The sequence below is a fragment of the Hyla sarda genome, chromosome 2 (assembly GCF_029499605.1).
Source record: "Hyla sarda isolate aHylSar1 chromosome 2, aHylSar1.hap1, whole genome shotgun sequence".
NCBI classification, from domain to species: Eukaryota; Metazoa; Chordata; class Amphibia; order Anura; family Hylidae; genus Hyla; species Hyla sarda.
Genome location: NC_079190.1, coordinates 442,569,655 through 442,589,280, shown reverse-complemented (window position 1 = coordinate 442,589,280; position 19,626 = coordinate 442,569,655). Strand labels below are relative to the sequence as shown.

Here is a 19,626-nt window from a genome sequence, read left to right as displayed (position 1 = left end):
TTTGAAGTGTTATCATTTTTTAATATGAACGGCTCTGTTGGCAACAACCATACCCTGTTTCTGTTCCAGGGGCAACTTGGACAAAGCCATTGATATGTTCAACAAAGCCATTAACCTGGCGAAGTCTGAAATGGAAATGGCCCACCTGTACTCACTATGTGATGCCGCTTATGCCCAGACAGAAGTCGCCAGGAAATATGGCTTGAAGCCTCCGACACTTTAAATGGACTCCCAGCGATGAGCAAATGTGATAGCTACAAAATATTGATCTTTTAAGACAAGTAATTTCTCTGAGGAAAGTTTTGCATCCAAAACAAAAAAAAAGTGGAATGGCGGACCCTTGTTTTTCTGCTTGTGGTGTTGTCATTCATCCCTTCTGTTAGATGTTCTTGATATTGTGGGATGAGGGTGTCTGGAATGAGTTCCTTGTCGATGTCAAGGAGAAAGGCACCACTGCATGAGAACAGGAGGACATGGTTTGCCATGCAAATAAAACTGCTGAGTTGAGTTCATTTCTGTTTTGTCAGGGAATGGGTGGATACTGTGTGAGTAATTCTTCTTAAATTAATTTTTTTTAAATATTTCTGGTACTTTTTATTTAGTTTTTTTGTTTTCTCCTTTATTGCATTACTGTTATATGTCCTTTTCCTCTTGTACATAACTGATCACACAAGACTTATTTCTTCCTTTTTATTAGTGAAAACAAACTATTCTTTTTTTAAGTTGCCGGCTGTGAGAAATAAATAAATCCTTCGCATGCACGACCTTTACACCACCCTTGGGTTAGAAGTCAGGTTTTTCTTCTAGGTTTTCAATTGGCAATTCCTTTGGAAAGAGCCACGAGAGACCCCCCAAGAGCCTGAACATGAAATGTGATTAAAAATTAGACCACAAATAAACTGACTTAAATGACGGTGTATCAGCTTTGTGTCATTGCCATCCTAGAAGAACGTATTACCAGCTGTTGGTCCTCCTAGAAGACGATACATTTATAGCTGGAAGTCTCTATTCCTCTTGTTCTTACACTGAGGGTATGTTCACACTACGGAGTGTGAACGGAATCTCCGCTCACAGAATTCCGCGAGCGTAGATTCAGCCTGGCAGCCGACGACGGCGGTAGGACCGCGCGGCACTGTGCCGTCACCATTGACGGCTATGCAGTACTCGTTTCCGTGCAAAGAATTAACATGTTCTTTCTTTGCGCTGAACAATTTCAGCGGCAGAATTGTCCGCCGCTTAAATTCCGCAGTGTGAATGGGTCTCGCAGCGGGAATTCCGTAGTGTGAACATACCCTGACAGTGTCCAATGAACGCTGACCCCACGAGACTGTAAGGAAGCACCCTACTGAACAGGAAGTATAAAACGCTGTACCTACACTGCAGTTTTTGGCATCTTTTGAGTACAATTTTTTTGGGTGCTTTACAGTTTCTTGTTTTCCTTAAAGGGGTAGGTGGGGAAAAAATGTTATACCAACTGGCTCCAGAAAGTTAAACAGGTTTGTAAATTACTTCTATTAAAAAAATCTTAATCCTTCCAGTACTTATTAGCTGATGTATGCTCCACAGGAAGTTGTATAGTTTTTTCCAGTCTGACCACAGTTCTCTCTGCTGACACCTCTGTCCATGTCAGGAACTGTCCAGAGCAGGAGAGGTTTTCTATGGGGATTTGCTTCTACTCTGGACTCTGTACCTAACATGGACAGAGGTGTCAGCAGAGAGCACTGTGGTCAGAAAAAAACTATACAACTTCCTGTGCAGCTGATAAGTACTAGAAGGATTTTTTAAATAGAAGTAATTTACAAACCTGTTTTAACTTTCTGGAGCCAGTTGATATGATAAAAAATTGTTTTCCACCGTAGTACCCCTTTAACACTCCCCAACCCACCACCTTGATTTGTGTCATTTTTCCTTCTATAGACCTATATACATTAAAAAGTTTAGGGAATAAAATGTGTGGACGAGTGTTTTTCTGGTGCTTTTTTCCCCTCTCATAGAAATCCTTAAATCACATGATCAAAAAAATCACATCACATGACCTGTAAAAAGAAGATATTTGAAAGACAATACACAGTATTTGTGGGAGAAAAGAGGCCACACAAAAAGTGAATTAAAAGGGGAAAGGGTATTTTTATTTTTTAACATTTTTTCAGGGCAAATAAACGCATGTAAAAAGTCTGAAGGAACATTGGGTTCCACACATGTTTCATTACGGCAACTGGACTCGGTTTGGTTTTCTTACTGGGGAAAAAAATATTTCTAGAAATTCTAAATTTGAAAGGTTTCTATTCTATTAAGCAGATCATACTAAAACACTGGCACTATTTTGCTCTATTTTGGAGCGCTAGGTTGTCCAGGATTAGGGAAAAAAAAAAAAGTCTGCTTCTTTTCCATGCATAGCGCCAAAAATGTACATGGTTGTGTCTGGTATCTCAGCTCAGATCCTCTAAACTTGACTGGGGAAAAACTGCATTACTGCTTTTTCTGAAGGGGAAAAGCATTTTGTTGGATTTTGTAAATACAACCCCTATAAAGTACGTCATTTAATAGATCACTGAATTCTCTTTTAAAGGGTACGTTCACACAGGCGGATTACCTGCGGAATTTCCGCAGCAGATTTTCCTACCATTGACTTCAATGGGTCTGAAGAAAAAAAACTGCCTCTATTGGGCGTTTTCTGCTGACCCATTGAAGTCAATAGTAGCAAAATCTGCTTCCGAAATTCTGCAGATAATCCACCTGTGTGAATGTACCCGAAGACCTTCTTTACACACGTTTTTTCACACTGTTTTTGTTTTCATATGAGGAAAGGAAACAAAACATTTCAAGCTATTTTTTTATTTTTATTTATTTTTTCATAGTTTGCAACATGCATTCAAATCTTGTAAGGGGGCAAATGAACAGTTTGGAGGGGGCAGCAAAAACTATTTTTTTTTTTTATGTAGTGTGTTGGTTTAGTACAGTGGTCTCCAACCTGCGGATCTCCAGATGTTGCAAAACTACAACTCCCAGCATGCTGGGAGTTGTAGTTTCGCAACATCTGGAGGTCCGCAGGTTGGAGACCACTGGTTTAGTATTTCACTATAGACTTTCACATAACGTCTCACTGAAACATTCTTGAGGGGGGGGGGGGGGGAGAGAATAAAAATTCTACAGTTGTATGAGACTTACTTCAGACTCCGTGATACACTTACACGCTCATCCAAACTCCTTATGGTCAGCTTATCTTCCCTGAGATCTAAAGGACACAACATGTCAGAAATCTATAGTGTCTGATCCTTTTTCTTCCTGACATCTGCCCCCGGAGTGAGTCGGGAGCCCCCCCCCATACATTAGATGGTTGGTGGGTAATTAATGAGGCTGAATGTGGTCAATGTCTCTCATATCAGTCTAAGGAACAGTAAGTAACGTTTCTAACATTGTGAAACTTTGCTTTTTAGTAAAACATGGATGGAGTTGGTATGAAAGGCTGGGTTGGGGGGGTCTATATAGTAGCACTTAAAAGGGGTATTCCGGGTAAAAATATTTTATCCCCTATCCAAAGGATAGGGGATAAGGTGTCTGATTGTGGGGGGCCCGCTGCTGAGACTCCCCACGATCTCCATGCAGCACCCGCATTCTATGCGGGTGCTGAATCTCCAGTTTCTGAAACCTCCAGGTTTCCGTGACTGGGGACGTGACGTCATGACATGCCCCCTCCCATAGACATGAATGGAGGGGGTGAAGCATGACGTTACGTCACGTCCCCAGACCCGGAGGTTTCCGAAACTAGAGACGTAGTCCCCGTATAGAATGCGGGTGCTGCAGGGAGATCGCGGTCAGACATCTTTGGATATGGGATAAAATGTTTTTGCCCGGAATACCCCTTTAACAGACCATAGCTATAATGTATGATGCGAGGTAGGAAATACATGAGTTTGGTGGCAATGAACATAAACTGGTCACAATAGCGCCATGGATTGTGCTACTATAATCACTATAATCATTGGATTTCCACCGGAGCAGCATAGTCCCATTGTATTCAATGTGATTCTGCACACGGCATGAAACATCTGGTGCAGAAATTCCATTTTCCGTGCCAGCAGAAAGAATAAACCTGTTCATTCTTTCTGCAGATTCCGCACAGAATGCATAGCAGTCTGAGACTGTGCGCGCATTCTTGTGCGGTCTTAGCGCCGGCAAATTATGCTAGGGCCCGCAGTCTGCGAAATATCCGCGCTGAGATTTTCTGTGCGGACATTCTGTGATGTGAGCATAGCCTTACTAAAACTCCAGGGTAAAGGTTCTTTCTGACACAAAAGTAGGGGCATCGAACAGTCCCATCAAACTTTGCTTTCTATAGAGACAGATTAAGTTGGGCTGTATTTCTGCTAGCAAGAGATGAGCGGCCATAGGGTATGTTTACATTGCTGTGCTGAATTTGCCACCAAAATTAACCCCTAATTGACAAATGGGCTTTTCTAGGCAGATTCCACCACAATAATGTACATGTTCATTACGTCAGTGGGATCAAATTCCTCATCTGAAGTCATTTCACTGAACTTCCGAAGTGTGAACTGACCCGCGGCCTCCCATTGCGAATAATAAGAGCCGTGGTGACCTTCCAAGTGTTCCAATTCCCTGGAAAAAGCTAGACTTTTCCAGGGAATTAGAGCAATTGGAAATCCAAACTACTTTTTCCCAGCTAAAATGAATCGACGGTCACTGCCTGAGATACAATTTAGGATTTTCGTACTGAAAGTTCATTGATCTCTACTGCAAACCAATAAAAGAAATCATGTTCTCCTCCATTAGTTCAAACTTTGTTAGGTGAGTGTGGAGTTGTCACCTGAAGCCATTTGTGCAGTTTATAAGGTTTGACAATATTAAAAGATGACAATTTTTGTATGGGTAATGTAGTAATATATGGGTTGTATTGATAAAGATTGATCTATAGAAAACCTTATTTCTACGTCCAGTCGGGGGGTAAAGCGCCAGCTCGTGGGGATCGTTCAGGAACTTTGACATAAGAATCAATAGGCTTCCTTCTCACGACCTCATGTTCAGCGATCACTATGACCACCTAGCACATAATAGACTAATCTTTTTATATTTCTCAATCAGTAGAACATCTCAGGTCTCAACCACCAGAACTGTCTGAGATAAGTCATCCATAGTCTTCATCCTCTTCTTCCAGTACAATTCCGAAACCTTTTCTCTGAGATAGTTTCATACCCGGAGCCCATAGTCTTACCTCGTCTAAATAAAATAAGGGCTTCTAACAAATGTTCTGCATTGTTTACAATAGAGCATTTATGCCTTCAGATAAGATCTAGAGTTTGTCGATTTTTTTATTTGCATGGCTTCTTAAATGTTTGTGCCATTCACTTCTCCCATATGTAGACACAGCATGAGCTGAATCCAGTGTGCTGCATTCCAGGTCTCAGACTCTCTGCCTGCTGTTTAAAAGTGCACTAAAGCAAATTTGTCTGTATTTTTCTTTTTGTAAATGATTCTCCTCCCCCTCACAGTTACAGAAAAAAAATCTATAACAATAAATATTACAACATAAGTGCTTGACTTGTATTGTGTTCTTTGCTTGGGAACCAGCCGTTCCTCCATTGTAAAAGATGTGTTCGGAAATTTCTGATAATGCATAATATATCAGCCCATGCACCTCTCTTGCTGCCAATACTTCATCTGTGAGAAAAACAAATCCCAACAACTTGAAATATATAGCCAAAAGTATGAGAGTGTACCCCACCAAATTGAGTTCAGTTAGGTCATCCACACCCATTGAAAACATATGCATAAGGTCAAGCACACAAGCATGTGATCTTCATAGACATACGTTGGTAGTAGTATGGGTCATACCAGAGCTCAGTGCATTGCCATACGATGCCTTGAATTTGTTGGCTCTTCCCCGGTCAACTTTAGGTGCCATCATTGTAGCGATCAGTTCAAAGCAGGGCTAGTGACTGCTAAGATATGACGAGAGATTTATCATGGTATTTAGATATTGTTTTGCTTATATTTGGCACATGAGATGTCGCACATGCACCTAAGCATTTTTTTTATTTCAACTTTTGGCTGTAAGCACAAAAAAACTACAAATATCTTACAAAAGCAAATTTCATTTTTCACTTTGCAGTGGTCAAGTTTATAAAGTGCAAATGTTGCACAAAAAAATTGCAAACCTCTCCCAAACACCTCAAATCTAAGCCATCCCAGACCTGGCTCACAAAACTGCCTTTAGAGAGCATGATTTACATTTTTCCCCACCTGGAGCCGTGATTGGTCGGTTTGTGCCAACCAATCTCGGCGGGAAATATGAGGTTACAGTGCCGTGATTTCATATTTCCCACCGGGAGGTGGGTAGCGGAGCACTGAGACTCATTGCAATTTGCAACTTTTGACATGCCTGATTGATATGTCAAAAGTTGTGTAAACAAGCATTCTGTATAGATTGCTGGTTTACTGTAAAATCATGCTGGGCAGAGCGCTGTGCACCAACCCAGCAAATAATTAGTTAGCTGTTGGTCAACTACAACCCTCATGCCCAGGCAGCCAAAGGCTTAACCTGTTGGGGACCACGGGCATATGGGTACGCCCTTGCACCCTGGTACTTAAGGACAAAGGGCGTACCTTTATTTCTATCAGCAGGCATCCCGTGCCAATGCCCAGGGGGGTCCTGAGACACCCCTGCACCCTCCCACCCCCATGTCGGCGATCACAGCATATCGCCGGTGAATTCACAGCGGCGATTCCGGGTCATACGGATCTCCGGTGACCCAGAAAATAAGGGGAATCCTGAAGGGATAGGAGTTAGGTGGCAGGGGTGCCACCCCTCCTATTCGTCAGGCAGAAGCAACCGACCAATAGCAGATGGGGGGGGGGGGTTAAAGTTCCGTTCAACCGCTCTGCCCACCCACTGTGCAGTGGTCTTTAAACTGTGGCCTTCTAGATCTTGCAAAACTAAAACTCTCAGCATGCCCAAACAGCTGTCTCGTCATCCTGGGAGTTGTAGTTGCGTACCTCCAGCTGTTGCATAACTACATCTCCCAGCATGCCATTCGGCAATCAGTACATGCTGGGAGTTGTAGTTTTGTAACAGCTGGAGGCACACTGGTTGGAAAATACTGAATTAGGTAACAGAACCTAACTGAAGGTTTTCCAACCAGTGTGCGTCCAGCTGTTGCAAAAGTACAACTCCCAGCATGCACGGTCTGTCAGTGCATGCTGGGAGTTGTAGCTTTGCAACAGCTGGAGGTTTGCCCTCCCCCCCATGTGAATGTACAGGGTACATTCACACGGGGGGGTTTACAGCAAGTTTCCTGCTTCAAGTTTGAGATGTGGCAAATTTTCCACCGCAGCGCAAACTCCTAGCGGGAAATTCACTGTAAACCCCCGCCAGTGCGAATGTACCCTAAAAAAACTACACTAACACATAATAAAGGGTAAAACACTACATATACACCCCCCTTACACTGTCCCCCCCCCCCCCAAATAAAAATGAAAACGTATCGAACGGTAGTGTTTCCAAAACGGAGCCTCCAGCTGTTGCAAAACAACTCCCAGCATTTTTGGACAGCCACTGACTGTCCAGGCATGCTGGGAGTTGTAGTTCTGTAACATCTGGCCCTTCAGATGTTGCAGAACTACAACTCCCAGCATGCCTGGACAGTCTCAGCATGCTGGGAGTTGTAGTTTTGCAACATATGGAAGGGCACTGTTTAGAGACCACTATACAGTGGTGTCCAAACTGTAGCCCTCCAGATGTCAATTCAAATCATGCCAGGACTGTCCAGGCATGCTGGGAGTTGTAGTTCGGCAACATCTGGCCCTTCAGATGTTGCCAAACTACAACTCTCAGCATGCCTGAGTATGCTTGGAGTTGAAGTTTTGCAACATCTGGAGGGCTATAGTTTGGAGACCACTACACAGTGGTCTCCAAACTATTCTCCTCCAGTTGTTGCATAACTACAACTCCCAACATGCCCTTCGGCTGTCTGGGCATGCTGGGAGTTGTAGTTTTGCAACAACTGGAGGCACCCTGGTTGGGAAACAGTCTGTTTCCTAACTCAGTGTTTCTCAACCTGTGTGCCTCCTGCTGTTGCAAAACTATAACTCCCAGCATGCACTGACAGACCATGCATGCTGAGAGTTGTAGTTTTGCAACAGCTGGAGGCAGATGGGTTGGGAAACACTGAGTTAGGAAACTGACAGTGGTGCAGAAACACTGCGGTAGTCTGTTACCTAACTCGGTGTTTCCCAATCCCAACCAGTGTGCCTCTAGCTGTCTGTCAGTGCATGCTGGGAGTTGTAGTTTTGCAACAGCTGGAGGTTTTCCTCGCTCCCCATGTGAATGTACAATACATACAGGGTACAATCACGTGGGCGGGTTTACAGCAAGTTTCCCGCTTCAAGTTTGAGATGCGGCAAACTTTCCGCTGCAGCCGCCTGTGTGAATGTACCCTAAAAACACTATACTACACTACACTAACCCTAAATAAAGAATAAAACACTACATATACACTACACCCTTACACTGTCGCCACTAAAAATATAAAACGTCTTGTACGTCAGTTTTTCCAAAACGGAGCCTCCAGCTGTTGCAAAATAACTCCCAGTATTGCCGGACAGCCATTGACTGTCCAGGCATTTTGGGAGTTTTGCAACAGCTGGAGGCACCCTGTTTGGGGAAAACTGGCGTACAGTATTTTTGGTGGAGGAGGCGGCAAGTGTAACGCTTGCATCTGGGTACACCCCTATAAAAAATCCCTAATTTAGGCCTCACATGCACATGGCGCATCTCTGTACTCGGGAGAAATTGCGCTACAAATTTTTGGTGGCTTTTTCTCCTTTTATCCCTTATGAAAAGGTAAAGTTGGGGTCTAAACCAGCATGTTAGCGTAGAAAAATAAAAAAAAATGTTACCAGGGCTGTGGAGTCTGAGTCGAGGAGTTGGAGTCGGACCAAATTTTGGGTACCTGGAGTCGGATTGGAATAAAAAAAAAAAAAGCAAGTTTAAATGTCCCAATTCACAAGTTATAATTAATGACTTCTCTACTGTAAGAATAAAGACCAATGAATGTAGTGCCTCACGTAACCGCAAAACGAACACGTTAAGTGACCGTGAAGAAGCATGCTTTTCATGTGCTTCACTATATGGCACGCAACGCACAATTAGGAGCGGCAATAATTATACTTTCCATAGTGTTGTGTTCTGCTGTTACAGGGAACCCATGGGTAACCTAGCCTCTCACTGATAAGGGATTAAGTAAATATGTTTTATGTAGGACTAGAGACACTTGTATAAGTGAAGGGAATGGAGGGTTAATAGTTCAAGAATGAAGCTGTAAACCATTGGAAAAACTGCTGCCATTCAGCTAAGGCTAAAAAACTTGTAAACTCCGATTGTTAGCTTAATGGGGTACTCCGCCCCTAGACATCTTATCTCCTATCCAAAGGATAGGGGATAAGATGTCAGATTGCTGGGGTCCCGCTGCTGGGGACCCCCGTGATCGCCACTGCGGCACCACGCTATTACTGCACAGAGAGAGTTCGCTCTGCGCGTAATGGCGGGCAATACAGGGGCCGGAGCATCGTTACGTCATGGCCCACCCCCTCAATACATGTCTATGGGAGGGGGCATGCCGATCATCACGCCCCCTGCCATAGACTTGTATTAAGGGGGCGGGCCGTGATGCCATGAGGGGTGGAACCATGACGTCACGCTGCTCCGTCCCCTGTATCGCACATCATTACGCACAGCACAAACTCGCTCTGTGCAGTAATGATAGCGGGGTGCCCCAGCAGTGGGACCCCGGCGATCTGACATTTTATCCCCTATCCTTTGGATAGGGGATAAGATGTCTAGGGGCAGAGTACCCCTTTAAACATGACTATGGGATTCTACTAGGGAAATCATGTTTTATAATAAATGCCCCTTCCTGGATCCTCCCACTGCCCTATCTTCAGCAGCAGATCAGCACACAAAAAGGAGAAGGCAGCAGCTTCTGCCCAACTACCTCTCTCTGCTAGAAGAGCTTAGAAGAACTTGGTGGAACAGCTTTTTATAAATACATTCGTATATTAATACAGAGGAGTCGGGGAGTCGGAAGTACAAAAACTGTGGAGTCGGAACATTTATCTACCGACTCCACAGCCCTGAATTTTACACTAACATGCTGGTGTTGCCTTATACTTTTCATTTTCATAAGAGGTAAAAGGGAAAAAAAAAAGACCTCCAAAATTTGTAACAATTTCTCCTGAGTACGGAAATACCCCATATGTGGGCGTAAAATGCTCTGCGGGTGCACAACAAGGCTCAGGAGTGAGAGTGAACTATGTACATTTGAGGCCTAAACTGGCAATTTGCACAGGGGTGGCTGCTGGTTACAGCGGTTCTGACATAAACACAAAAAAATAAATACCCACATGTGACCCCCATTTTGGAAACTACACCCCTCACGGAACACAACAAGGGGTATAGTGAGCCTTAACACCCCACAGGTGTCTGACAGATTTTTGGAACAGTGGTCCGTGAAAATGAAAAATGTAATTTCTCATTTGCACAGCCCACTGTTCCAAAGATCTGTCAAATGCCAGTGGGGCGTAAATGCTCAATATACCCATTGTGTAGTGGTAGGGGTGTAGTTTCCGAAATGGGAGTCACATGTGGGGGTGTCCACTGTTCTGGCACCATGGGGGCTTTGTAAACGCACATGGCCCCTGACTTCTATTCCAACCAAATACTCTCCCCAAAATTCCATTGTCCCTCCTTCCCTTCTGAGCCCTCTAGTGCACCCGCAGATCACTTTACATCCACATAGAGATATTTCCTTACTCGAGAGAAATGGGATTACAAATTTTGGGGGACATTTTAACCTATTACCCCTTGTAAAAATGAAAAATTTGGGGTAGCAGCATTTTAGTTAATAAAAATAATAATTTTCATGTCCAACTTCAATTCAAAGTCATCAAACACCTGTGGGGTGTAAAAGCTCACTGTACCCCTTGTTACGTTCCTTGAGGGGTGTAGTTTCCCAAATAGTGTGCCATGTGGGGTGTTTTTTGCTGTTCTGCAACCATAGGGGCTTCCTAAATGTGACATGCCCCGCAAAAACCATTTCAGCAAAATTCGCTCTCCAAAATCCCATTGTCGCTCCATCCTTTCTGAGCCCTCTAGTGCACCCACGGAGCACTTTACATCCACATATGAGGCATTTCCTTATTCAAAAGAAATTGGGTTTAAAATTTTGGGGGACATTTCACCTATTACCCCTTGTGAAAATGAAGAATTTGGGGTAATATCAGCATTTTAGTGAAATGTTTTTTTTTTTTTCTCGTCCAACTTTATTGAAAACTTATCAAACACCTATGGGGTGTTAAGGCTCACTGTACCATTTGTTACGTTCCTTGAGGGGTGTAGTTTCCCAAAGAGTATGTTATGTGGTGTGTTTTTTGCTGTTCTGGCACCATGTGGGCTTCCTAAATGTGACATGCCCCCAAAAACCATTTCAGCAAAATTTACTCTCCAAAATCCCATTGTCGCTCCTTCCCTTATGAGCCCTCTAGTGCACCCACAGAGCACTTTACATCCACATATGAGGTATTTCCTTACTCGAGAGAAATTGGGTTACATATTTTAGGGGCTTTTTCTCCATTTACCCCTTGTAAAAATAAAAAAATATGGGTCTACAAGAACATGTTGGTGTAAAAAAAATTTAAGATTTTGAATTTGCACCTCCACTTTGCTGCTTTCCCTGTGAAACACCTAAAGGGTTAAACTTTCTGAATGTCATTTTGAATACATTGAGGGGTGCAGTTTTTTAAAATGGGGTCCATTATGGGGTATTTCTAACAAAGACCCTCAAATTCACTTCAAAACTGAACTGGTCCCTGAAAAAAATCAGATTTTGAAATTTACTTGAAAAATTGCTGCTATACTTTGAAGCCCTCTGGTGTCTTCCAAAAGTAAAGACACTGACGTCAACTTTATGATGCAAATATAAAAGTAGACATAATGTATATGTGAATCAATACATCATTTATTTGGTATGTCTATTTTCCCTACAAGCAGAGAACTTCAAAGTTAAAAAAAATTCAAATTTTTCAAAATTTTCATGAAATTTTTGCAATTTTCACCAAGAAATGATGCAAGTATCGACGAAAATATACCACTAACAAAGTAGAATATGTCAGGAAAAAAACTCTCTGAATCAAATTCATAAGTACAAGCATCCCAGAGTTATTAATGCTTAAAGTGACAGTGCTCAAAATTGCAAATAAAAAATGCTCTGGTCCTTAAGGTCAAAATGGGCTTGGTCCCCAAGGGGTTAAATACATTTTTACACACTCCGGGCCTGTTGTTACCGGCTCTTTCTGGTACCCCAGTGGTGGTGGGGTGATAATTGGCGGGGGGAAAAAAAATGGTCATCTCCGAAGTAGCCCTTTTCATACACTGATCTGAAGTGAGAAGAAAAAAAAAAAATGGGTTGGTTTGTAGAGAAGGAGAATCATACAAAATGGTGTTCTGAAGTGTTTTTTTTTTTTTTGCTGTGTGCCAAATTTAACACCCCACCCACCCCTCAGTAATAATATAGGTCTCACAAAAGGGGGGGTTGGGGGGGGAAAAGAGTTTTCAAAGACAACCGGATAGGGCATGTGTCTGATCACGGAGGGATCCCCTTTACTGACCCAGATACTTAGCAGCCTTCTTCCAAGGTGATCAGGAGTAAGGATCATCCCCTCGGGCAGTTATTTGCGACACAGGCTGCCACTCCTGCTAGTCTCAGAAGGTGGTGGTTGAAGTACTTTGGGAACTGGTAAGTATAAGAACAGGAGCTGAGCCCCTATCCTGTAGCTAGGGGGAATCAGCTAAGTTTCCCCAGAGTACCCCTTAAGGCAACAGCTTGAGTGGTATAAAAGCAAGTCCCACTGGATTCTTGAGCAGTAGGCCGTGTTCCCTGCAGTGAAGAATCACATTTCACATCTGGCAGTCTGATGGACAAGTCTGCATTTGGCAGATACCCAGAGAATGATACCTGCAGGATTACATATTGTCTACTATAAGAAGTTGGTAGAGGATGGAGGTACAGGAACAGATTCTGGGGTTTTAGAGTGTGGAGTAGGCCCTTTATTTCCAGTGAAGGATAATGTTGATACTGGAGAATACAAAGACATTTGACAAATTGCCACAAAATAAAAGCATATAGAAAGGCCCTTTTCTGTTATTACCGCACATAGCAATGTCCATAAGACATTTGAGTTTTTTGTGAAGGCCCTTGAGTAATCAGCACAAAGAGCTGACATTCAAAATCCAGAATTACAAGATTGACAGCTTTATCACCAGAATAGGTCAGCAATCCTAGAATTAATGTGGGGGGGGGGGGGGGGGCACATTTCCAGCAGCTCTTCCACCTTTGCAAGATTTACTTCTTGGCAATGAAAGCAAAAATCAATCATCTATAGTCTGTAGACATTTAAGTTCAACTTATAACTCGACTGTTGATCCCAAAAAAAAAAAAAAATAGGGCAATTGGCATATGCCTCATGCTAGGAAGCTCAAAATATGGTGGTTAGAATAAATCCCTGCATAAAATGTCCAATTCTAGAAATCTAGTCTTGTCTAACAGATTGACCCACTAAAAAAAAGTTTCTGTGGCAGGGAGTTCCATAGTCTCGCTGCTCTTGCAGTAAATAATCTATGGTGAAACTTTCCTCTAGACGTAGAGAATGCCCCCTAGTCATGTTACCGGCCTAGTTATAAAAAGATCCCTACAAAAGGTCTCTGGACTGTCCATTCATGTATTTGTATAACCAGCCAGTGCATCAGGATACCAATACTTGTGCAACTAGGGCGAAACCCAGCTCTTACCAAATACTCCATTTAATGGCTCCACAGCAAATAGAACAGTTTAGATATTAGATAAATGTAGTATACATTTTTTTTATTTAAAAACACATTTACAATCAGAAACATTTCCACACAAAGTGTATTTACTTGTATAATATTATGGGGAGAAGTAACTATAGCCTAAGAGCCCCATTAGCAAAGGCATTCGGGTAGAAAGCCTTTGGCAGCCCAATCCCATCCAAATATCTGCTAAGCATGCAGTTGAAAGACCAAAAAGATTTCACATGTTTATTTCATAATCCTAGTTATCAATACTCTCACATGAGTGTGTAAAGGACATTAAGTGCAATGCCACATGGACTCTTCCCAAATTCATCTGTTCAACAGCCCTGTGAAGGACATTATCTCAAATTTCCCCCTGGAACTGTATCTACTGTTGCCAGGCCTCAGTGGCCACTTCGTTAGTCTGCCCTCCAGGACTGATTGCTGAGGACGGCTGTTAAGAGGGGGAGTTTGTGGTTGCCCAGTACAGGGGTTGCACCCCTGTGCCCTTGCTACCCTGTCAAGGTATTCCCTAGATAGTTAACACAGGTGGTGGTTATCTACTGTATATAAAACTTTGCTAAAAAAATAAATAAAAAATAAAAATAAAAAAGTATATGACTTGTTGTAACCAAGGAAGGTACCAGTGACCCCTCCAGAGTCTCCCACCATATAAACCCTGAGTGGAGCTAGTTCAGTCTATCTACTGAGTGGAGCAAAGTCAATTCCTGAGAATGTCTAGTGTCCTGAGGAGGCCTAAAGCCATGTTTCCTCAAGTCCACTACCCCACAGGTGAACGTCAAAACCTGGTAAGCTACAAATGGGGTGAAGTCTGTCTAGTCAGTCCCAGTCAAGTTAGTAAAGATTAATCTGTGTCAAGTCAGCGTGGTCCTGCATCAAATTGTCCAAGTCCCAGCGAGCCCTAAGGTCTCTGAAGTCACTGGTTACTAGTGTTGCTCACGAATAGTCGCAATTTGAATATTCGTCACAAATTACGAATTTTGCGATTAAAATTAAAATATTCGTCTTTTTCAAACCGTTTTAAAAACTGAGCACATTGTAGGGATCTCCTTTGACTGATAAATGCAATGCTTGTATCATGTCATTAAAGACCCAGGGATGAAACTGAGGAGAAAGGTTTATGCATTGCGAATATTCGCAATGCGAATATTCGTGGAAATTCCGCCCTACTTATGCCTGTGAGCCAATGAGAGTTCTGCAAGCACAGTTGTCAGAGCTTAGCAATGTCCCTTGCATGATGATATAGCGCGCATGCGCAGATGAGCGAAATTTCGCAATTCAAAAAGACGTCACAAATATTCGAATTTTACGAATATGGGACAAATCTTTGCGAAATATTGCGAATTCAAATATGGCATATGCCGCTCATCACTACTGGTCACCTCTGTCTCACTATAGCTGCTGTTCTTTAACTTGTCGGAGTCGTTATTTGCTGCACCCCCCCCCCCCCCCCCCCCCGCCCATGCCTAGCCCAGGATCCAGCAGTATACTTTCCGGTGATTTAGAGGTTAAACCATGCCCTGGAGTCTTGAACACAAGGGGTAATGCCATCTGCCCTCATCGCACCCTCACCACTCACTAAAACAGCACTCTTCTCAGTAATAATGCTCATTTTATTCCTCACACTAATAGTTCTCTAATGCCCACCTTTGCACTCTACTGTATTTGCACAAATTTAGAAGTTTTTAGCAAAGCCTACACCACCTAAGGACACGTGCAAGTGTGAGATGCCAGAGCACAAAGCTTAAGCCTAGCTCTGCAGCTCACTAGTTTCTATAATTGTGCATAATTTATCAAGTCTTGGCACCATTTTCATAAATTGAGAAACTAAAGTACTACACCAAGCAAACCGGGGTAAAATCTATACTACCTCACATTGATAAACATCCGCTCCCCCTGTGAATACGGCCTAAGAGCCCAATGGAGAAATCCATCCAAGGCCATAACAAACCTATCATAGGGTCCAAATTTAAGATCTATAGTGAATATTCTGTATTTAAGGGTTCACTTACACACTTAACCAGCAGCAGTTTTCCCGCAGCAGGAAATCCACAGCAAGTTACCCTACTATTCACTTGTATGGGCCCACAAACAGTGCACAATAGTGGCAAGATACTGCAGACTGCCAGCAGACCTGTTTAAATGAATGAGTGTAACTTGCAGGGAAACCTGCCACTAGTTAGAGCGTATGAACACACCCTGAAGGAGGAGAACTCCAGCAAATGTTCCTCCTTCATCTACCATGTCTGGGCTGCCCCCCCAAAAAAAAAAAAAAAAAAAAATGTGGGTTTCTTTTGAGTACAGTAACCCCCCGACCTACGATGGCCCCGACATATGATAAAAGCGATATACGATGGCCTCTCAGAGGCCATCGCATGTCGATGTCAGCATGTCGATGTCAGCATCGACATACGATGCTTTTATATGTCGGGGCCATCGCATTAACTGCTATCAGATAGCAGTTTAAGCATCCCTGGCAGGTTCGCTTACCTATTCCCGCTGCTCCGGGTCCACTTCGGGATCCTCCGGTGTCTTGCGCATCTTCTCCAGGGTCCGGGCCTTGCTTTCCGGCGTCGTTATTACGTCACTACGCACGCCGCGCCGGCGCAGCAGCGTAATAACGTCACCAGAAAGCGAGGCCCGGACCTGGCAGAAGATGCGCAAGACACCGGAGGATCGCGAAGTGGACCCAGAGCAGCGGGACAGCATCGGGAGCGGTGAGGACCTGGTCCGGAGCGACGGGGACAGGCGAGTACAGCTTCCCATACTTTACATTGCACGGATCCCTCAACATACGATTGATTCGACAAACGATGGGTCGTTTGGAACGAATTCCCATCGTATGTTGAGGGACCACTGTACTAGTACATGGGGGGGGGGGGGGGAGAAGAGAATCATGGCTCTTAGACTAAAGTTCACATTGGCATTGTGCTTGGGCCTGTATGACTGACTTTTGCCCCAAGAAGTGGACAGAGCGCAATGGACTCCACTGGGTCTTGACAGTTCTCATTGACTTGAATGGGTTAAGTTGGGAATCTGGTAATTTACCAGAAAGAAGCACATGCACTATTTTTTTCCGACAGACTTGACAGAGCTCCATATAAGTTGAGCCCAAATGGCAATGTGAACAAACCCTTAAGACCAGAAGGAAAAGCAAATAAAGCCGGCTGTGTCCTCAAGGGGTTAAAAATAAATCACACCCACACAGTCTGTTAGTGGTTCCCCATTGGTTAGGCAGCAATATGAGCTGTGTTCTTTTCTATGTCCAATGTACAGATACAAAGTAAGTGTATCTGCAATTACATCAGGAAAGTCCTAGCCTATAGAATATGTCACCACAGGTCCTGGCAGACAATGTAGAACACTGTCTATGGGCTCTGTGCAGCCTTAGGTCTATGCTTACACTACTGGATTTTGACCAAGATATGCACAAAATGCAGTAGTAAGAGTATAGACAAAGCTGTTCAGCAAACCCCCCCCCCCCTACTTTGGATAATTGCCCAGGCTACCCCCCCCCCCCCCCACTGGCCCTGCCCCCTTGTCATGTGTACCAGCCTATGTAAAAGATGATAAATAGAAAGATCTCTGGACAGTCCCATTCATACGTTTGTATAACCAGCCACTGCCTCAGGATACCAATACCCGTGCAAGCGGGGGGGGGGGGGGGGGGGGGGGGTAATTCAGGACTATAGCAAATAGAACAATTTAGAGAGTAGATAATGTTGTATAAAAATTTTAATAGAGATACAATAAAAAATCTTCTACATCAGGGAACATTTCCCCCCCCAACACGGACATAACAAGTGCTATGGTGCAAAGTCCAACATGTATTAAAGTTTGATTAAAAATCCTGAGACTCTGTAGCTTTAGGTTCTTGTGAGGACGCTCCTTTTCCAGTCTTCTTTGGCAGTAGGATTGCTTGGATATTTGGCAGGACACCTCCCTCTGCAATGGTGACCCCATCAAACAGCTTGGCCAGTTCCTCATCATTCCTGACAGCCAGTTGGATATGTCTGGGCAGGATCCTGGATTTCTTGTTGTCTCTGGCTGCGTTTCCCGCCAGCTCCAGGACCTCAGCACACAGGTATTCCAGGGTGGCAGCTAGATAGATGCTGGCTCCAGATCCAATCCTCTCAGCGTAGTTTCCCTTCCTCAGGAACCTGTGGATACGGCCTACTGGGAACTGGAGCCCTGCCTTGGAGGATCTGGAGGCCTTACCAGCTGCTGGACCTTTCTGGACCTTCTTGCCACGACCAGACATTATCAGATTATTTAGCTAATAAGTAAAATGTTTAAAGAAATTGGTTAAAACAAACAACCACACAAATATAATGAAGTTAATTCAATTGATAAAGTGTTCTGCACATCCATGACATGTGGAAGACCACTCCTTTTATTCACTGGAATATGGCCTGAGGGAGCAGTAGCAGTTCCTGAAACACAACACGTGTTCTGTACAGATATGTAACAACCTTAGATACAGTGCACAGAAGACATTGGCCCCGATTTACTAATAGTGTAGATCTTTGTGGGGTTTATATCCCTACAAGTATTTTCTTCTATGGTTTAAATGAAATATTGGCCCTCATTTACTATTGCAAACCCGAAATGTTTTGTCGGGTTGTGCGCCAGATTCTGTCACATTGCGCCAAAAATTCTGTCTGCGCCAGAATTGAAAAAATCCCAACTCTCCATTTTGACAAGAAAACCCGGAAAAGTAGCGTGGCTGCCGGGGAAGGGGGGAGGGGTCAGATCATGTGTAAAAAGAGCAAAATGTAGGGAAACCTTAGTAAATACCGTGGAAAATAAATTGTTGGGAATTAAAACCCACAAAGAAACCTACACAACACTCTTAGTAAATGTGGGCCATTATGTAGCTATATACACAATTAATCTATGGTTTTGTTTTTATACGAAGATAATTATGCTTTAAATAACCCTCTTCTGACCTTAAACACCTGTTTTTTCCATATACTGTCCTGGACCTTTTTTTTGTGCCATGTTCTATAGTTTTTAGCTGTATTTTTTGTTTTGATGGTACTTTGGATTACTTTATACATTTTTTTCCTGGTATGGGGTACTCCACTGCTCAGCATTTGGAACAAACTGTTCCGAACGCTGGAGCCGGGAGCTTGTGACGTCATAGCCCCACCCCCTCAATGCAAGTCTTTGGGAGGGGGCGTGACAGCCCCCTCCCATAGACTTGCATTGAGGAGGCGGGGGTGTGACATCATGAGGGGACAAGGCTGACGTCACAAGCTCCCGGCGCCAGCTCCAGCATTCGGAACAGTTTGTTCCAAATGCTGAGCAGCGCAGTACACCTTTATGTGACCATATTAAGTTTTTGGGTTTTTCCCCCCTCCCACATTTACACCACTGACCATGCAGTGTCATTAACATTTTAATAGTTCTGAGACCCTGACATGTGTTTTTTTTATTCACAGGTAAGCTTTAAGTTTTTTTTAAGCCTTCTCATTTTACTATTATATACTTTGAATGAGTAGTCCAGTATAACAAGACTCACCCCCTATCCACAGGACCACTGGGAGCCTCGGCTTTGAGTGGAGACAGTGTGTCGAGTACTGCATGAAGCAGTGGCAGACATGCCCCCTCCATGGATAGCTACAGGAGAGCCAGCGCACTGCACAAAGGAATCTCCTTCTCTGCTATAGAGCGGCATGTCAGCCATTGCTTCATGCGGTGGTTAACATGCTCCATTTAGGAGG

The 19,626-nt window shown here is 43.6% G+C and overlaps 2 protein-coding genes across 3 annotated transcripts in view; one reads left to right on the top strand and one right to left on the bottom strand.

The window, feature by feature from the left end:
• The window catches only part of TOMM70 (translocase of outer mitochondrial membrane 70), a 52,822-nt gene extending 47,271 nt beyond the window's left edge, over window positions 1-5,551 (top strand). Inside the window, exons 12-13 of one of the 2 annotated variants that reach the window (XR_008889063.1) lie at window positions 70-2,945; window positions 3,052-5,551. Coding sequence is in view for 1 of the 2 variants with exons in the window: in XM_056559295.1 (XP_056415270.1) it covers window positions 70-223 (154 nt within the window). In the remaining variant the exon portion in view is untranslated. Of the gene's footprint in view, window positions 1-69 lie in introns of both variants that reach the window. The other variant, XM_056559295.1, reaches the window with a different exon arrangement.
• Window positions 5,552-17,707: 12,156 nt separating this feature from the next.
• On the bottom strand, window positions 17,708-18,171 carry LOC130358048 (histone H2A, sperm-like). The gene has a single exon (XM_056560848.1). It carries the CDS (start codon window positions 18,159-18,161, stop codon window positions 17,742-17,744), a length of 420 nt encoding a protein of 139 aa, XP_056416823.1. The 5' UTR covers window positions 18,162-18,171; the 3' UTR covers window positions 17,708-17,741.
• Between the last annotated feature and the right edge of the window lie 1,455 nt (window positions 18,172-19,626).

Bases quoted from the DNA above. Each gene is read 5' to 3' on its own strand.
- LOC130358048 (XM_056560848.1), bottom strand. From the start codon at position 18,161: ATGTCTGGTCGTGGCAAGAAGGTCCAGAAAGGTCCAGCAGCTGGTAAG.